The sequence below is a fragment of the Anser cygnoides genome, unplaced genomic scaffold (genome assembly GCF_040182565.1).
Source record: "Anser cygnoides isolate HZ-2024a breed goose unplaced genomic scaffold, Taihu_goose_T2T_genome scaffold_46_1, whole genome shotgun sequence".
NCBI classification, from domain to species: Eukaryota; Metazoa; Chordata; class Aves; order Anseriformes; family Anatidae; genus Anser; species Anser cygnoides.
This window is the reverse complement of record NW_027103070.1, coordinates 1164791-1182591: the sequence shown is the minus strand read 5'-3', so window position 1 is coordinate 1182591 and position 17801 is coordinate 1164791. Positions and strand designations below refer to the sequence as shown.

Below are 17801 nucleotides of genomic sequence, written 5' to 3'. Positions count from 1 at the left end.
CCTGGTGATGTTTCTTTTCTCACATCTTTGCCCACCCCTAGGGGGGTTAGAGAGAGTCCTGATGCTGTGCCAGCACTGCTCAGCAGCAGACACAACACTGGTGTGATACCATTGCTGTTTTAGCTACGAGTGCAGAGCACAGCACTGTATGGGCTGCTGCAGGGAAAGTTAACATCCCAGCCCGACCCAGTACAACTCTTTGAATACATTTTTCCAATAGGATATACTAAAATCTTTCAGTATTTTTGCTTAGACCATACTTCTTCAGTTTGTTAGTGTAATTGATATGAGAAGCTATATAGAAAGCCTTGCTTAAGTCCAGGTATGACACTCAATTCTCTTTAATCCACGAGATTTACTGCTTTATAGAATGACATTATTATGATTTGATGATACTTATTCTTAACAAACTCACTTTGGAATATTACCTCTTCATTATTTTCTCAATCCTTAAAACAAATTGTTCTCCTAGTATGTACTGAAATCATACAGTCTATGTATAATAGTCTGGACAGTAATACACTTTGAATAGACTGTTTTCCATTTTTGAGTGTGCTGCAGGCGCAAATTCTCAAGATGATTATTACCAATTGTGTGATTGGTTTAGCAATGGTTTCAGGGTGAATTTGTCTGATGACATTTTCATGAAAACATTCAATTTATGTGAAGGTGATTAATAGGATCATATTAAATAAAAAATGATATATATATATATAGATATATATATATATTTTCCATTTACACAGTATAACTGTCATCTCTTGAAGTCTTTTGGCAGTAATCTGAATATTCCTCAGGTTCTGTCATTACCAGGTTCTTAGCTTTTCCAACAAACATCAGTACCAGTGCAATATGGATATTATGGTCTTCACATGTAGAACATATGCACTCATTAATGCCTCTTTTCAAAAAGACTTTTTTCAGTAAAAAGTCTGGAATGCTGTGTCCAGGTTTGACCTATAATGATTTAGTACCCACTTAAATAATGTTCACAGAGTCTCGAGGATCACTTTTTATGAATTTAAAAAGACACAGCACTTGAATGTTGGTGGTGTTTCTCTCTAGTGTGCTATGAACCAAGTATTATCCATCAGTCTTCATTTGTTCACTAGTAGTTTTTTCTGGCCTTCATGCATAGGGAATAATACTTCTTACAAAAGAGCACGTTCAAAGACTTGCATAATTTACCTGTAAGGGATAAGTATGAAAATACTCTTTGGTATCCTTTTGAAGCTGTGAAAGTGAAAAGTTAGTAATTTTAAATATGCTTAATAGTTGTTTTTTAACCATGTGGATCACAACAAAGAAATTGACCAGTGGTGGGACTTTGGTGCATCAGCTTTGAAAGGCAAGTGGTGTTTGTTCTAAAGAGGCTCAAAGATTATCAGAGAAAGTATCATGAATGGTTAAATAAGATATGAGTGCTGTGGCATAATTAGAAAGTGTGCAGACAAAAAAATATAAGGTATAGGTATCAGTGTTGTGTATAATCTTCTGGACAAAAGCTTATTTGTTTGCTACTCAAGTTACTGATGAGTAACACAGTAATGCACAATGAGCAAGTGAAGCCATTTCATGGTAAACAAGAAGTGGTTTTGAAACTTTTAATTCTTAAGATGGCTAAGTCACTGTTAATGCAATGCACTTTATAGTTGCTTGCGTTATAAAGGATATGTTAGGAAATCGGTCAAAAGTCTCAGGAAAATAAAAGTGTTTACAAATTGCTAAAGCAGTTCATAAAACTTCTTCCATACTCAGTGCCATCTAGCACTAGGGAAACTAATTAATATAGAGAACCAATCCTGGAGTTATCATGGGTGATCAGTATGACTTTCACTGAAAGACTATGGAGGTATTGTTTACGGGTGTATTTGTTCTTTGCAGAGTTCTGATTTCTTATGTTGTTACCTGCTTCTAAGTTATATTTATCATTATCTGGATGACAATAATTATCTTCTGTTCACTGATGATATAATGACAGTCCCAAATCAATGGAGAGTCTCTTTTTATCTCACAAGTTTTATGTATTCTTGCCATACAAAAAAGTTTGGACAAGGTTCTTTTGCTGATACTATGGAACTACAGAAAGTCAGATATTTTTTTTCTCCTGAATTACTGCACAGCTCTAGGTTTAGACTGGAAAGCTACCTACATATTTCTCTATTATAAAAGAATGTTCTAAAACTGGGGTCATTCACAAAGATCATATCCAAAGATCATCATATGGTTTACTACACTGACAGCATTTTGTAGAACAAACCTTCTCAACCTTGGAATCTTGTCTGCTTCAGCTAATATATCATATCTCTCTGTCTGTGTATTCTTTCCATAAAAAACATTTCTTCTGTTATCAATAAGTCTTGTGAGAGCTTTGTTCTCAGATATATAATAGCTCAAAGCCTTCTCCCATAGGAAATATTCCAGACTGACTTCAACAGTAATAGGTGAAACTCTCTCTGTATAATGAGTGATGTTTTGTCTCAAGTCTAAGCATCCAACAGTGTGTGGTACATGTTCAATGTGTGATACATGTTCAAAACTGTTAATGTCTGTGGTAGAATGAAACTGTTCCAGAATACTTCATCTTTTTCAATTTCTTTTCACCTCAGTGCCTAGGCATAGTAGCTTCTAAGCCCATTTGTTGCAAGAGGCTTAACCGTCTGTAGACATCTCAGAAATATGTGACGTTATTGCCAGAACAGATACTCTTAAAATGCAGCTTATACTTACTATTATACATACTGCTGCCTACAAGAGGGAAAACTGTACTTTGTTTCTTCATTTAACTGGAATCTAAGTACATTCAGTGGAATGCACTGAATTCTGACCTCCTCAAGTCTACCCAAAGATTAAAAAAAAAATAAAAAAAAATCTGTTGCTGCAGTGTTATTTTTCAGCATGACAAATCCAAAGTAATACCAAAGCAGAATGATCTTGTCATATTTACTTAAAAGTTTAGGGCAAGGAAGAATCAAATCTCTGTCCTCTCTTTGAAGCCTAACTGTGTAGAACAATGTGTTCCATTATTGCAACTTCAGAAGTATTCATTTAAGTGCTAATTCAAGATTAAGATGTCAGTAAGTTCTTTGAAAAATTTTGAGCTGCCTCTGATATTTGTAGAAAGAAAAATGCACCCTGTATTTCCAGTGAGTGGTGCTCATTACCTTAGAGAAAATCAGTAGCTAACAATTTCTGCTATTCGTTACGCCAAGACAATCTTGTAAATTATTGTTTAAAGAGGCAGTAATTAGGAGAAGTGTGTGTGCATGCCACACGCATGCATCACAAGAATAGGAATCTATGGTGGAAGGCAAGTGAGAGAGCTTTGTAGGGTGTAACCAGGACTTTGGTATTAGTGAATGGGTGTGGTATCTAATTTGAGGAGGGGAAATAATGTGGTGAAAAGATCTAGAGAATCAGGATGAATCAAAACAGGGCTTCTCAACATTGTGGATATTACTGGCAGAATATGGAGTTGTTTCTCATGGTCAAGGAGAACTGGGTAAGAGAAACTCATTTTATACCCAGCTCTACATACAGAGCCTATAGGATATCTCACAGAATGTACTAGAGATAGAAAATAAAGTATAGCAGCCTCTGCAAAGCCATCAGTAAAGGAACACCTTTCATTTGAACTGCAGATTTGGTATATGTATCCATTCTTTTTTTCATCTACAGGTCAGTGCATTGTTTAATTAATAATATTTCTTAAAATATCTGAAAGACATTTAAGCTGCAGAATAAAGCTACTTTCTTGTTTAGTGGTGTTTCTTGAATGAAGCACGTGGGGACCTGTCTTCCAATACATTTTTGAGTGTTGTTACAAGTACTGATTTATGATGACCTAAAACAGAATGACTAATAATAATCTCAGTCACTGCCTTCTGAAGAGCAGTCTTCCCTAGTGGATGAGTGGGATCAGAGAAACGTTTGCTTTGTTTAAACAAGAGGAGGCTGGAGTATATTGGTCTATTATTATTATTACTATTATTATTATTATTTTCTTTTTATATGCACCGGTATTCCTTTTTAAACCAAAAAAATGTAGCTTAATTATAGCTTAAAATCATAGTTGGGAAAGGTTGAAATGTTATCTGCTTTTCAAAGTTTTTTTTCTGTGCTAACAGTTATGGGGAGCTTGTTTAATTTGAGGAACAAAAAAAGTGATGAATTGGAGAAGATTTGTAATGCCCTCTTTTAAAATGTCATTTTTATGTCCTCTTTTTAAAATTTCTCTAGATATATTCAAAGTCTGGAGTGAGTGAATATAGAAGTAAAAATTCATACATTTTAAAAGAGAAAGAAAGAGAGGAGCTAAGGCAAGGAATATTTAAAAAAAGGTGTGAAAATGAACTATCAGAATCAAAGTTAAAGAAGAAGGAAAGACCAATTTATTTTTAAGACTTTTTCTAATTTCATCTTTCTATGGACACGTAAGCTAGGGAACCCTCCCTAAACAACTGTTGTGGTGTTTTTTTGTTTGTTTGTTTGTTTTTAAATTTAACGATGTGTGGCTGAAATGGCTAACAGTACACTGATCATTAAGTCTTCATCACTGAGCCTTATGAAGAATCTTTTTGATCTTTCCTTTTTCTGTAGTCAACTTACTTTCATTGACTATTTTCTAATAGTTGATATTCTGAACCTGCAAGTACTATTTTGCGTGTGTGTGTGTTTTTGTTTGTTTGGTTTTGTTCCATCTTCTCTGAAATGATCCCTTCGCCATTTGCAGTGGACTGTTAAAACTTCTAGGAAATACAATGTAACTATCTGGAATACATCTTGATCTAGGAATGATGTGTCTCCTACCAATCTTATTTAGACCTTTTGTGAACACAGATATATGTACAAATACACATTAAAATTATGTAGGTTATATTTAGTGTGCTTTTATATAAAATATGAAACAACATAACTGTTCAGTTTTTCTGAATTATTATTCTAGGATCAAGACCACCTTTAATCCTACAATCTCAGCATCCACCTTATTCATCACCTAGAGATGTTCCCCCAGACATACTGTTAGATTCTCCAGAAAGAAAGCAAAAGAAACAAAAGAAAATGAAGTTAGGCAAGGATGAAAAAGACCAGACTGAAAAAGCTGCAATGTATGATATCATTAGTTCTCCTTCCAAGAACTCCACTAAGCTTACATTAAGACTCTCTCGTGTAAGATCTTCGGATATGGACCAGCAGGATGATATGCTTTCTGGTTTGGAAAACAGCAGTGTGTCAGAGGGTGATATACCTTTTAATGTGCAGTACCCAGGACAGACTTCTAAAACACCCGTTACGCCACAGGATGTTAACCACCCACTGAACACTGCTCAGTGTTTGCCGCAGCATGAACAGACAGCTTTCCTTCAGGCACAAGTGCCTGTTTTACAACAGAACGCTTCAGTTGCTGCAAAACAGCCTCAGACTCCTGTGGTACAGACACAGCAACAGGTTTCGCAACAAGGAACTATAACGTCATTTGATGAAGTAGAATTGGATGCATTGGCTGAAATTGAGCGGATAGAACGTGAATCAGCTATTGAAAGGGAGCGATTTTCAAAAGAAGTGCAAGATAAAGGTAAAAGGATTGTGTGTGTGTATACACTATATTTATTATATAAATATATATATGCCTATAAAACCCATATATATATATATATATAAAAATAAAACTTCATTTTATTGTTACATAGTTCAATTCTGTTTACTCAGTGTAGGTTCTTCTATGATATTCATCTTAATTTCCCTGCAACAATGGACTGTAATTTCATATATGCATATTTTTAGTAGTTGGTATTCTTTATTTGGGATCTTACTGTATGGAAAGTGAAGTTCTTATGTTTCAAAATTCTTTTTAACCTACTCTTATTTGAACCATGAGACCGAATGAAGTACAGTTAACATCATTTATAAAGTTTCTAAAATCCCAGTAGTATGTACTACAAGTCAAAATTTGTTATAAGTTCTGGTAGTTGAATTTTTCATTTTCTATGTTACCTAATTTAAGAAAATAGAGGAAAACTTTTATCCTCATCTGTTCATATCCCCATTTGAACCTAATGTGAAGAAGGTGTTAGATTAAAATCACATCTCTTCTTTTAAAGGCACTGTAATGATTGGATAATATATACGACTATATTGTATCCAGTGTTGTTCAGCTGCTCACCAGAGAGAGCATGTTTTCTCTATATTCAAAGATTTTTTCCCGTTTTTAAAAATGTCTGGAGAGAGAGAATGAGAATTAGAATATAATTGTTATAAATATTAACGCTTTAGATATTCCTTATTTGGTAACTAAATCAACTCTTGTTAAAAACGTTGTTTGTCAATCTACAAAGAAAATGGGTGCTCACCTCAAAAGAGATCTACTACCTTTAATTTTGATTTAGTTAAACGGGGGATTTTGCTGCTCTGCTTACCTCTCTTGTAGTAATTTTAAATTTATTTATGGAGAGCTTGTGGTTTGTCTCCTAATACTTTGTTTCTTCAAAAGCTACTTTTATTTCTGCACTGCTAGGGTAGATTCTGCAGCATATTTTAGCTGAGAAACAGCTGGAAAAATGTGTATTTTTTATGGTGTGCAACAGCCTTCAAACACATAGAGCAAGACTAAAACACTTCCTTTTTTGTTCTGACTTTCAGGAAATTATGCACTTCAGTTGTGAAGTTTGTTTACCATAATTACATAGCCACAGGTAGACTCTGATTCCTTTCTTTTATGGGGTAAAGGAGTGATTTTTATATAATGCAATCTACCCCCTTCACCACTGCTTGATAACCAACTTACCAAATAAGGATTCCAACCTTACGCTTCATTTATTGCCTGCATTTTCTGCCAGGTCTCAGTTCTTCCTGAGTTCCTGCAATTGCTATGGATTGGGTTCAAGAAGTTGCTGCCTTATTTTGGGACAAACAGTCACCATTTATTCACAGGTGTTAAGTTGCCCCTATGCTAGGCAGCAGCTCTTTTCTCTTTGTCTGCCAAGTTTTCAGTCATGAATACAGAAAATATTGAGTAGAAGAATTTTTACCAGTCTCATGGCAGATTACCTGAAAAGCTGTTATCTTACCAAAAAATAAGAACCATATTTCTCTAACGTTTTTTTCATTGCTTCTAAGTTTGTATTATGTCTACAAGCTGATACGCTCAGGAATTGTTTTAGTTATCGTCGTTTGATTTGGTGTGACTACAGGAGGAAGCTTCCTCTATGGTTCCTATGGGAATATGTCTGTTAGAAATATATCTAATAACTCCTAACCTAAATACGTTGTTCACTTTTGAGGAGCTGCCTACTGCATTTATGCAAAAGCCTGGCATTTATGCACCTTAGTACGTAGACTGTAACTTCAGATCACATTATGTCCAGAAAATAGTGTGACTGTAGTATGTACTCCGTCTAATTAGAGCAGGAGAGCATTGTGTTAGTTGATACTGTAGGTAGCAAGTGTCCCTCTAGAGATCATACTTTAGATGCTAGCACATGCTGAAATCTGCATGAAAGCATCTTTGATGCTTTTGTAAATAAGGCACGGGAATACATACTACAGTCATGCTATGCTTTCTGTGTAGGCATTCTTTATTGTCTTCCATAAAGTACTTCGAGTGGAATTGTACTCACTCAAGTTGTGATAGAAGATTAGTGGTCTCTTCTGTCCTTTTTTTAGATGTGAAATCTCTACAGTTCAGTGCTTCATCAAAGGTACTCAGATGCTACTTTTTAAACAGTAAGGCATTAGATGGATATGACATGTTTTTTCTGAGGTTTGGAACCAGTAGTGTGGTGGAACTTTATATTCCAGGGAAGAGGTGGAGATGATTTTCTGTGAGTTCTTGACAAAAATTATACAACTGCTACACTTGTCTAAGGCAATGTTGAAGTCCTTTTGAAATGTTTGGTACAGGTGGGAAATGGGGATTTGGAGCCCTTTGGAAATTATAGTACTTTCTGTAATAATCCCCTAATTCTAACAAAACTGTTAGAATATTTGTAGCTTCCACCAAACAAAGTCTCTCAAAGTGGGAGGCAACCTCCAGTCCAGAGGTGGAATACCAGGTTTTGCAGAAGTGCTGTCTTCTTTGAAAAGCAACATATCTTTCTGGAACCTGATTTTCATGCTTTTGTTTTCAGAAAAAGTGCAAAAATCACCAACGCAAAATCTGACAGATTTGACCTAATGTCTCTCAGAAATACATAAGGAGAGATGTTTTAATATAGACCTTTTGCCTCCATACCCAAGTGCTTTTCAGATCTCTGTTTTTGTCATTCTATCCTTTTGATCTATTTGGATCTTGGATTAAGTGGATTATATGGTCTTTTCATCATGATAGAGAGGTACAAAGTTTGGAAAAAGTTACTTTTGTCTCTGCCTTCTGTGTGGAAGGACAAGATACCATCTCCTCTTCCTACTTTTTCCATCAAGGATGTCTGTTGATTAATTTTGCACTCAACAACAAAAGTTTCAGTCTACTACACCTATTATATTTAATAGCTTCAGAACAAACTAATAAGTCTCTGGAACATGTCATGCCTCAGGTCTTCAGTTCCCATTGCCCCCCTCATAATGGCTTGTATGTCCTCATCAGATACAAATTGTCAATACTAGATCATATCTTCTGTTTTGAAAAGATGTATAATATCACGCGTAGATCCAGCTATTGTTTTTCAAGACTTGGAATATCTGAGTAGAAAAAAAAAAAAAAGAACAGCCATGGTATGGATGATTCTGAAGGGTTAATACAGGAAGGGATTATTTTTTTCCACAACAGTCAACAAGAAGTTAACCATCCTCTGCTTAGGTACATCAGGATATTTTGATGATCTAGTTTCTTTAGAAAGACAATGAAACTTCACACACAGTTCCTTCTCTTCTAATCACCATTAGTAGTCACATTTCCTGTACTAGTTGGTACTCTTGAATTGCTTTGGAAACAAGCAAAGGTCCATGTTCTGAACCCATTTTGTTCACTTAACTGGAGTTGTACTTAGTTCACAATCTGAAGTTGACTACTCCAAGAAAGTACAGTAAAACTTGTTGAGTTTTAAGAACTTATGTCCCAGGAATTTCTGTGCTTCTCAGGAATCTTTTTTTATTTTGGGGGGGGGGGGGGGGGGGGGGGGGGGGGGGGCGGGGGGGATTGTTGAGGGAGAAATTTCATTTTGGTAACCTCAGTTCTCTGCATTAACTTGTGCTTTTCAGCTGTTCAGATACAAACGGGTTATTTTTGTGCATAGTCAAGTAGTTCAAAGCTAGTCATCTAAACCTTTCCCAGAACATTACATTAAGCTCTTCTTGTTCTTCAGGATTTAGACGTGCTACAGAATTAATTTTCAGGTTCAAGGTTTCTACCTCAAAATCTGTCATGCTTTTTTAAAACAAAACAAAACAAAACAAAAAAAACCCACAACCATATGCTGAGAATCAAAAATAAAAAACATTTAAGATATTAATGTTAAAAGGAACTCTGAGTCTTTTAAAAAGGAAGATAACCCTGAAAATTACTTGAAAAAACAGAAAGGAACACATCTTTTTCCAGAGTCTCTTTTTTCAAATTGTTTTAGATTTTATTTATTTTTTAATTCAGATTTCCTTAATTTTCATTTGAGTTATTCCATACATAGTATTGTGTGTTCATTGTTAGATTTTAGGCTGCTTCAAAAATGTTATATAGTGCACAAGTCTTAAGAGATTAAGGAGTCTTACTTTTACTTGTAAAAGGCACTGTTCCCTGGAGTTTGTGAGAATAGTCAAGAAATCATTAATCACTAACCATTTCATTGGGGAGGCTAATATTTTTTATTTTTATTTTTTAAACTTAAAAGCGTTCAAAGCATTAGAAGCATTTTTTTAAAATGAGACAAACCTACTCATATCTGTGGGTTTGTTAGCTATTTATTTTACCTCTTTATCCATTTTACCTACTTCTGTGAATCTTACTATGGATTCTTTGAATTAGGAAGAAGTGAAGCTGCAATAACTTTATTTCCAATAACTGGATCAGTTAGGGGGCATTTGGATGCCTGCTACTGGCCCTTCTTTTTTTAGTTTCTTTCAAGCCAATAGCAGCAGAGACACACATCCCAAGAGTGTGACTCTGCCGGAGCAAAACTACCGTTCTAGGTAAGTAACCTTTTCCTCTTACCTTTTAAGCTCTTATGCAGCTTCTCTCCCTTTCACCCCTTTCCCCATCTCCCCCAAAGTTTCCCGAAGAGGAAATTAATAGAACGCTATTAAGAATTTGTTTATGTCTAATTTTATGTAGCCAATGAATGAAATAACAGAATGTGTAATTATAACCAGTATATTACCATTGATTTCCAAAAATACATTATAGGGATTTTATTTCCTTAAAAGTAGAGATACAAGTGTAGGCATTTGTTTAGTAATCTTGCAGAAGATTAAAGTCATTACTACAAGAGGATGAGAGGAGACAGTGTAAAATCTAAATCATTGTGTCTCTGTGTAGTAAGATAATGTGAGAAATACGACTTTTGTGTATATAAACTTTCATTAGGTCTATATTTTGTAGTGTTATGTAAATAGATGAAACTGGAACCTTATGTAGCTTTTCCAAGAAAAAGCAGTTTTGCGACATCCAATTTTTATAGATGAGAGACTTCTTTTGTTTTATGTTGAGACATTTAAGAAAAGGAGGAGGAAGAAATTCCTCTTCTATCTAGAGAAATTGCAATGAAGTGTTGCAAAAATTCTATCTATCTAGGAAAAATTACTTTCTATTTATATGTTTTTAAGGAATGAAGTACTGATCAAGTGAAAAACGCATTTATATGTTAAAAAGAAAAAGGCGTTTTTTAATGGCATTTACTTTCTTTTGAAGCTCTTGTGTAATATGAAAGCAAATTCCCACACTTATCCCAGGTTGTGCTTTACACAGGATAGCACAGAAATCTGCTCTTGTAAACAGATGTAGAAAAGAACTAAAACCCAACAGTTTGGCAAGAAGTCTGTTTTGATTTTCTGTAACATAAACTAAGATTACAAAATTAAATATAAATTGCATATCGCATATGTCTTGATTCTACCAGTTAAATAGATAGGAGGATTTATAACATTACTTACCCAGTAATGACTTTATTTTGTTCTGCGATAGTCGATTCTCTGTGATGAATTTAAATCTTGATAAAGTAATGGTTTATATAATTAATAAAGCTTATTAAGAGTTTAAGCCCAGCATTTCTATAGATTATAGTCATCAAGTTCACTCTGACATCAATCTAAGGTGATACAGGATTTTTCCATTATCATACTATATAAATGTTACTGGATCTAGTCAACTGAAATAAGTTATGAAGTCAGAATGAAGTCAAAATCTGAAAGGGAGATTAAATGTGTTCACCAATAAATTCTGAAGTCACTCGGTCATAAAAGTTTTCTGTTCATACAAATGATTAAAAACTAATTGGTTATGATAATCTGTGATCCATAAAATAAGCAGTTTTCCTTAAGCCTACTGTTTTACTTTCTTGTGAAATTAGGTGGTGCTTTGTGTATTTCAAAATTAATTGTACTTCAGGTTTTGCTCATTTTTTTTTTTTTTACAACTGAGTTTGGAAAACAATAATTTTTCACAAAGTAATCACATGGATAAAACTAAGCACTTATCAGAAAAACCTTTATCTTATAAATATATTAAAATAATATTAATTGTAAAAGCAATATTAAATTCAGGGAGGTTAAATTACAGCTTCCAGTCTCTAAATAAGTGTAGATACTTGGTTATACTCTTCTGTAGTTCAATTCTTGTTATTTTCTAGTGTATTATTTCTTCTGTATTACTATAGTTGACAGGGAATAATGAGTTGCAAGACATCCTGAAGTAGAAAAATTCCTAAGATCGTATTTCATTCTCCAGCTATGCTAATTACATTATTGTCATATTTAAGAAAATGAGCAAAACTTTAGAAAAATGAAGATTCTGACATCTGCTACACTCTAAGGCATATCAGAGCCTGCTTTATTCTTTTTGTGTTTTGTCCTGAATGAGTTTGCACATTCCTTCTGATAGGCTTTCTTTTTTGCACAGTAACCAGAAGCTTGATAAAGTCTCTTGACAGGTTGCTAAAAATTACCATCTGTTTCTGTTCAGGTTCTCAGAAATCCCTTCCTCTGAACTGCAGCAGCTGGAAGCCCTCTGATCTTTGTTTATTTTGGAGCATTTGGAATCGTTTTCAGTTAAGAAAGGCTTCTTATACCAAGATCATCACTGTACTTTTTGTAGTTTCTTCTGAGCAAGCTTCTTTAGTAGTTTCTTATTCTTTAGTAGTTTCTTCTTAGAGCAAGCAGTGAGACTAAAATTTCTGAGCTGTTTGCTCAGTCTCTCCTTCAAGGGGAGGAGCTATTGATGTGGGAATCTCTTCTACTGATTGGAAGGTTTCTCTTTGGTTGTTCATTTCTTTGGTTTTTGGAATACTGGAATATTGTTTTAGGGAGGAGGTGAGGTGAGAGCAAACTCTCATGGTCAGTAATGCTGAATGTTCATGAAAGAGTAGAAAGATGAAAATAGGTATTTGCCCTCACTACACTGATAGGTCATCCATCAGTACCATTAAAGTAATTTCATATTTAAACCTTCCTTATATCCTGATTATATTGAGTGGTTTAGGTTCTTGTGGTCTGTAAAACACTTTTGTTTGGTGGGACAGGGTGTTTGGACAAATTTGAGGAGATCTATGAAAAATTCCTAGGAAAAGCGAAACAGCTGTCAGTTGTTGGCTTATGATCTTGCTTTGAGCACCAAGTTACTGCATTTTGGTGAGCATGTTGCCATGTAAAGAGAACATCTACGGTGGATTTGTTAAGCCAAAAAGATGCATATATAGGAGAATAACCGTTATTAGACAGTACTCTGAACTGTCATAATTTTATTCAAGGAATGATTTTGGATGTATTTACATTCTTGGGGTATGGGTGGGGGAAGAGAATATTGTTTTTTAAAAGAAAATCTGAAAACAGACTTGGATGCCCAATCTCTAACATAGAAAGCTCTTCTGTGGTTAACCACTTATTCCTTTTGTTACAAAAAAATATTACGATAAGTGAAGGGCCATTTTAGCGAGGACGTTGCGCGGATCGACTGCAGCAAGGGTTCCTGGCAGGGAGGTGGATGGAGCCAACCCCTAACCACCCACCCCCAATAGCATCGCAGAGCCGTTTGGTCAGAGCCGCAGCCACGCCCCCCCCAGCAGGCAGGCGCTGACATGCTGAGGGCGGAGCCAGGGTTGACAGCAGCCAACCCCCTGACGGTATAAAAGCAGTCCCTAGGGAGTCCCTAGGGAGGACACGCAAACAGGACTGGCTTGGCAGTTAGCGCAGGCAGTTTGCGCGGGGCAGGAATGAGCGCAGGGGGGATCCTCTCCTCCCTTTCCCACCTCCCTTTCTCTTCCTCTCCTCTCCTTTGGGAACTCTACCTTTTACAACTTATAATTCACCATGGTGGGCACCCGTTGCAGCGGCTGGGGTGAGGCGGCAACCCAGACTTAGGGGACACGGCCTCTCTGGGCTCATGTGGGCACCCAGGTGGATCCCCTGAGGGGGGAAGTTGCAGTCCAGGGTGGATACTGTGGGGAGCTCTGAAATCTGGAGGCCCCCCTGGGTCCTGAGGGAAGAGAGGGCTGTCATGGGTGCAGGTGTGCCCTGCTCAAGGAAATGCTTGAGAAGATGGCTGGGCTGCAGCAACAAATTGGCAGCCTGAGGGGCTCCTGGGAGTCTCTGAGGGAGACAGATAGGAGGTGTCAACCTGCCCCTACTGAGGCCCAGCAGCCCTCTCCTAAGTCCCTGCAAAGGGTAGTAGCCGATCCAGCTGCTCACCTGCAGGACAGAGGACTTGGCCACCCATGAGAGGAAAGGGGCTGGACCCTCGTCTCAGCTCGAAGCAGAAGGAGGCATCTGCCCCCAACACCCACGGAGCCACCTACCTCCACAGTGTCCCTGGGTAATAGATTTGAAGCTCTCGGGCAGGAAAAGGATGAGGGTCTGGACAGTAGTCGGAACCCAAGACCCAAGAAGCATGTCAAAGTCGAGGGAAGTACCAAGCATAGGGAGCGGGGCCGGACAGGGCACTGCATCAAAACCAGTGCCACAAAAAAAGGGCGGAGAGTCTTAGTGACCGGGGACTCCTTGCTGAGGGGCACCGAGGCTCCCGTTTGCCATCTGGATAACCTCTCCAGAGAGGTGTGTTGTCTTCCTGGAGCATGTCAGAGACGTTAGGAAGGCTCTGCTTCAGCTCATTAAACCAGAGGACTACTATACTCTTATCGTCATTCAGGCTGGGTCCCGGGTAGCTGCAACAAAGAAAATGAGTAATATTAAAAAGGACTTCGCATCCCTGGGAAGGATGTTGAAGGGATCGGGGGTGCAGGTATTGTTCTTCTCTGTCCTCACGATGGGTGACCGGGACCCAGAAAGAAGGAGGAGAATGGGACAGGTAAATGACTGGCTGAGGGGGTGGTGTCTGGACCAAGGCTTTGGGTATTTTGATCTTGGGCAGGCATTTAAGAAGCTGGGTATGTGGGATGCTGATGGACTCCGACTCAGCAAGTGGGGCACAAGTGTGTTGGGGAGCAAGCTTTCTGGACTGATTACCAGGGCTTTAAACTAGGTTTGATGAGGGAAGGGAGGGGAGCTAGATGTGACAGACAAGGGCTGGGGGATGTTGTCTCTGCTGTCACTGTTGAAGATAGTAGGGAAAAACCTCCGAGTTGTCCCATAGGATTGTCCGAGGGCTCCTCAGAGAAGGTAATGATCCTGATACTCTGTCCGGAATCTTCTTCTTGCGTCCCTCTAGGAGTAACTGCGCCTGCTGCTTCCCTAAAGTGCCTGTATACCAATGCGCAAAGCATGGGAAATAAACAGGATGAGCTCGAGATCTGTGTACGGTCACGGGGCCACAATCTCATTGCGATCACAGAGAGACATGGTGGGACAGCTCGCATGACTGGAACGCTGTCATGGAGGGCTATGTCCTTTTTAGGAAAGACAGGCTGGGGAAGCGAGGGGGAGGAGTTGCCCTTTATGTGAGGGAGCAAATAGAGTGTACCCAGCTCCACCTGGGGGAGGGTGAAGAAGCAGCAGAGAGCTTGTGGGTGAGAATTAAGGGGTGGGCTGGTATGGATGACACTGTAGTGGGGGTGTACTACAGGTCACCAGATCAGGAGGAGGAGGTCGACGAGGCCTTCTACAAGCAGCTGGAAGTAGCCTCGCAATCCCGGGCTCTGGTTCTCATGGGGGACTTTAATTATCCAGACATCTGTTGGGTAAGCAACTCGGCCAGGCACGCGCAGTCCAAATGGTTCCTACAATGCGTTGAAGATAATTTTCTGACGCAGGTGGTGGAGGAACCAACGAGGTGGGGGGTGCTTCTGGACCTTGTTCTTACCAACAGGGATGTGCTTGTTAGGGATGTGAAGGTTGGGGGCAGCTTGGGATGCAGCGACCATGAGATGGTGGAGTTCAAGATGGAACTTGGTGGAAGAAGTAAGGCAAAATGTAGGATTGCTACCCTGGACTTTGGGAGAGACAACTTCGACCTCTTCTGGGACCTACTTGGTGGTATCTCAAGTGCTAGAGTGCTAGTAGGCAAGGGTGCTTGTGAGAGCTGGGCAACGTTTAAACAGCACTTCTTCCAAGCTCAGGATCGGTGCATCCCTAAGAGTAGGAAATTGGGGAAGGGGGGCAGGAGACCTGCGTGGATGAGCAAGGAGCTCATCGACAAGATCAAAAGGAAGAGGAAGGTCTATGAAATGTGGAAAAAAGGCCTGTCCCCTTGGGAGGAGTGTAGGAGTGTTGTCAGGGCCTGCAGGGATGCGACGAGGAAGGCTAAAGCCCACCTAGAGATGAGGCTTGCAAAAGAGATAAAAGGTAATAAGAAGGTTTTTTTTTTTTTTTTAAGTATGTAAACAGTAAAAGGAAGACTAGAGATAATGTGGGTCCCCTGCTGGACGAGGGGAGTGTCCTGGTAACGGGGGACGCTGAGAAGGCGGAGATACTGAATGCCTTCTTTGCTTTGGTCTTTGCTTCAGACTCCCCCCTGGGACTCCTGGACCCTGGAGGGAGGAGAAAGGGGCTGGGAAATGGAGAACTCCCTCCTGGTTGACGAGGGGGTAGTTCGGGAGCATCTGAGTGGGATCAACGCACACAAATCCTGGAGTTCTGTGTCCAGTTCTGGATCCCCACTACAAAAAAGACAGGGATCTCCTGGAAGGAGTCCAGCAGAGGGCCACAAAGATGATACGGGGCCTGGAGCATCTTCCCTATGAGGAAAGGCTGAGAGACCTGGGTCTGTTCTTCCTTGAGAAAAGAAGACTGGGAGGGGATCTTATTAATATTTACAAATACCTTAAGTGTGGGAGACAGAGGGATTTGGCCAACCTCTTTTCAGTGGTTTGTGGGGACAGGACAAGGGGCAATGGCCAAAAAACGGATCACAGGAAGTTCCGCACCAACATGCGAAAGAACTTTTTCACGGTGAGGGTGACAGAGCACTGGAACAGGCTGCCCAGGGAGGTTGTGGAGTCTCCTTCTCTGGAGATATTCAAGGCCCGTCTGGACGCCTACCTGGGCAACCTGCTGTAGGGAACCTGCTTTGGCAGGGGGGTTGGACCTGATGATCTCTTGAGGTCCCTTCCAACCCCTACAATTCTGTGATTCTGTGCAAAAATCCCTATGACGCTTTATTGGTCTCAAGAGTTTGTCAGCATACCTGTTCAGAATTGTGACAGGCTTTGAAGCTAGGTCTGTGGGATTTGAAAGAAAAACATTAGTCTGATATTTTGACAAAGCCCTAGATCCTGATAATAAAAAGAAATTCTACTGTCTGTGGAATGAAGTGGACGAAGATGGATATTGATGCCTTGAAGGATATGAAGTTTATTTGAATGGGTATTTTTCAAGTTCTTAAGTTGGTCTGTTCTGAGATCCTGAGGGGTCCTTGAACTCGTGCCTTAACAAGGTAGATTTATGCAAACTTGCATATATTTGATTGTAAAAGAGAAGACACGAAGACATCTGTTTGAAGAGGTTAATTATTCTCTCCTCATTACTCTATTAATTGTTCTCATATAGTTAGATTTGTCAAAGCCCTTGAAGCCCAATGGTGTATTTCATCTTTCATATTTCATTAGCTATCATGGCAACTTAAGAAGAGGCTTTGTGCTCATTCAATGGATTTTTTTTTTTCATTATACTCAATGAGGATAGTGATACTATGTATTCATCCTACATTTTATGCCCTATTTCAATCTGATATTTTCCTATACTCGGGCCAGCTTTTTTTATCCTAGATCCAGAAATCTCATAGGGGCAAAACAGTAATGATCAAGTCTAGTTCTGAGGATCGCCATCAAGATGAACTGGATATATGAAGAAATGAGTAATCTGTAACTCTGTCTGCAGTCACCTTGCCCTTTAGGAAAAGAAAACTTTGAAGGCATCCCTTTCTTCTCAGATAAGAACACGAATACAACAGGTTATAGTTATAACAACATACTAAAACATCAGTATTCAGTTGACAAGAGAAATGAAGAAGGTCCATCAAAAAAGCTCTATGTTTAGTAGGAATATGCCAAGTTGCAATGTGATCATCTGTTTATATGTTTTCAACTTACAAGTTGACATTTTGGATGATGAAGATGAACAGTGTTGTGAGCCTGGTCAGTTACAGAAGTTCAAGAGTGAAAATTGGTCCTACCTGAATTGTTTTGGTTGTTTAATCTTGGGTGCCCTCAGCATGAGGGCTCTGAAAGGTGACTTTTGGTTGATTCAGCTATAGCAGTTTAAGGCATCGCAGC

The 17801-nt window shown here is 38.7% G+C and overlaps 1 protein-coding gene across 1 annotated transcript in view; it reads left to right on the top strand.

Annotated features, from left to right (window-relative positions):
- LOC136789456 (nipped-B-like protein) overlaps nucleotides 1–17801 on the top strand; it is a 100229-nt gene that overhangs the window by 19817 nt on the left and 62611 nt on the right. The window contains exon 5 of the mRNA XM_066989515.1: nucleotides 4946–5575. Within this exon, the coding sequence (XP_066845616.1) occupies nucleotides 4946–5575 (630 nt within the window). The remainder of the gene's footprint in view (nucleotides 1–4945; nucleotides 5576–17801) is intronic.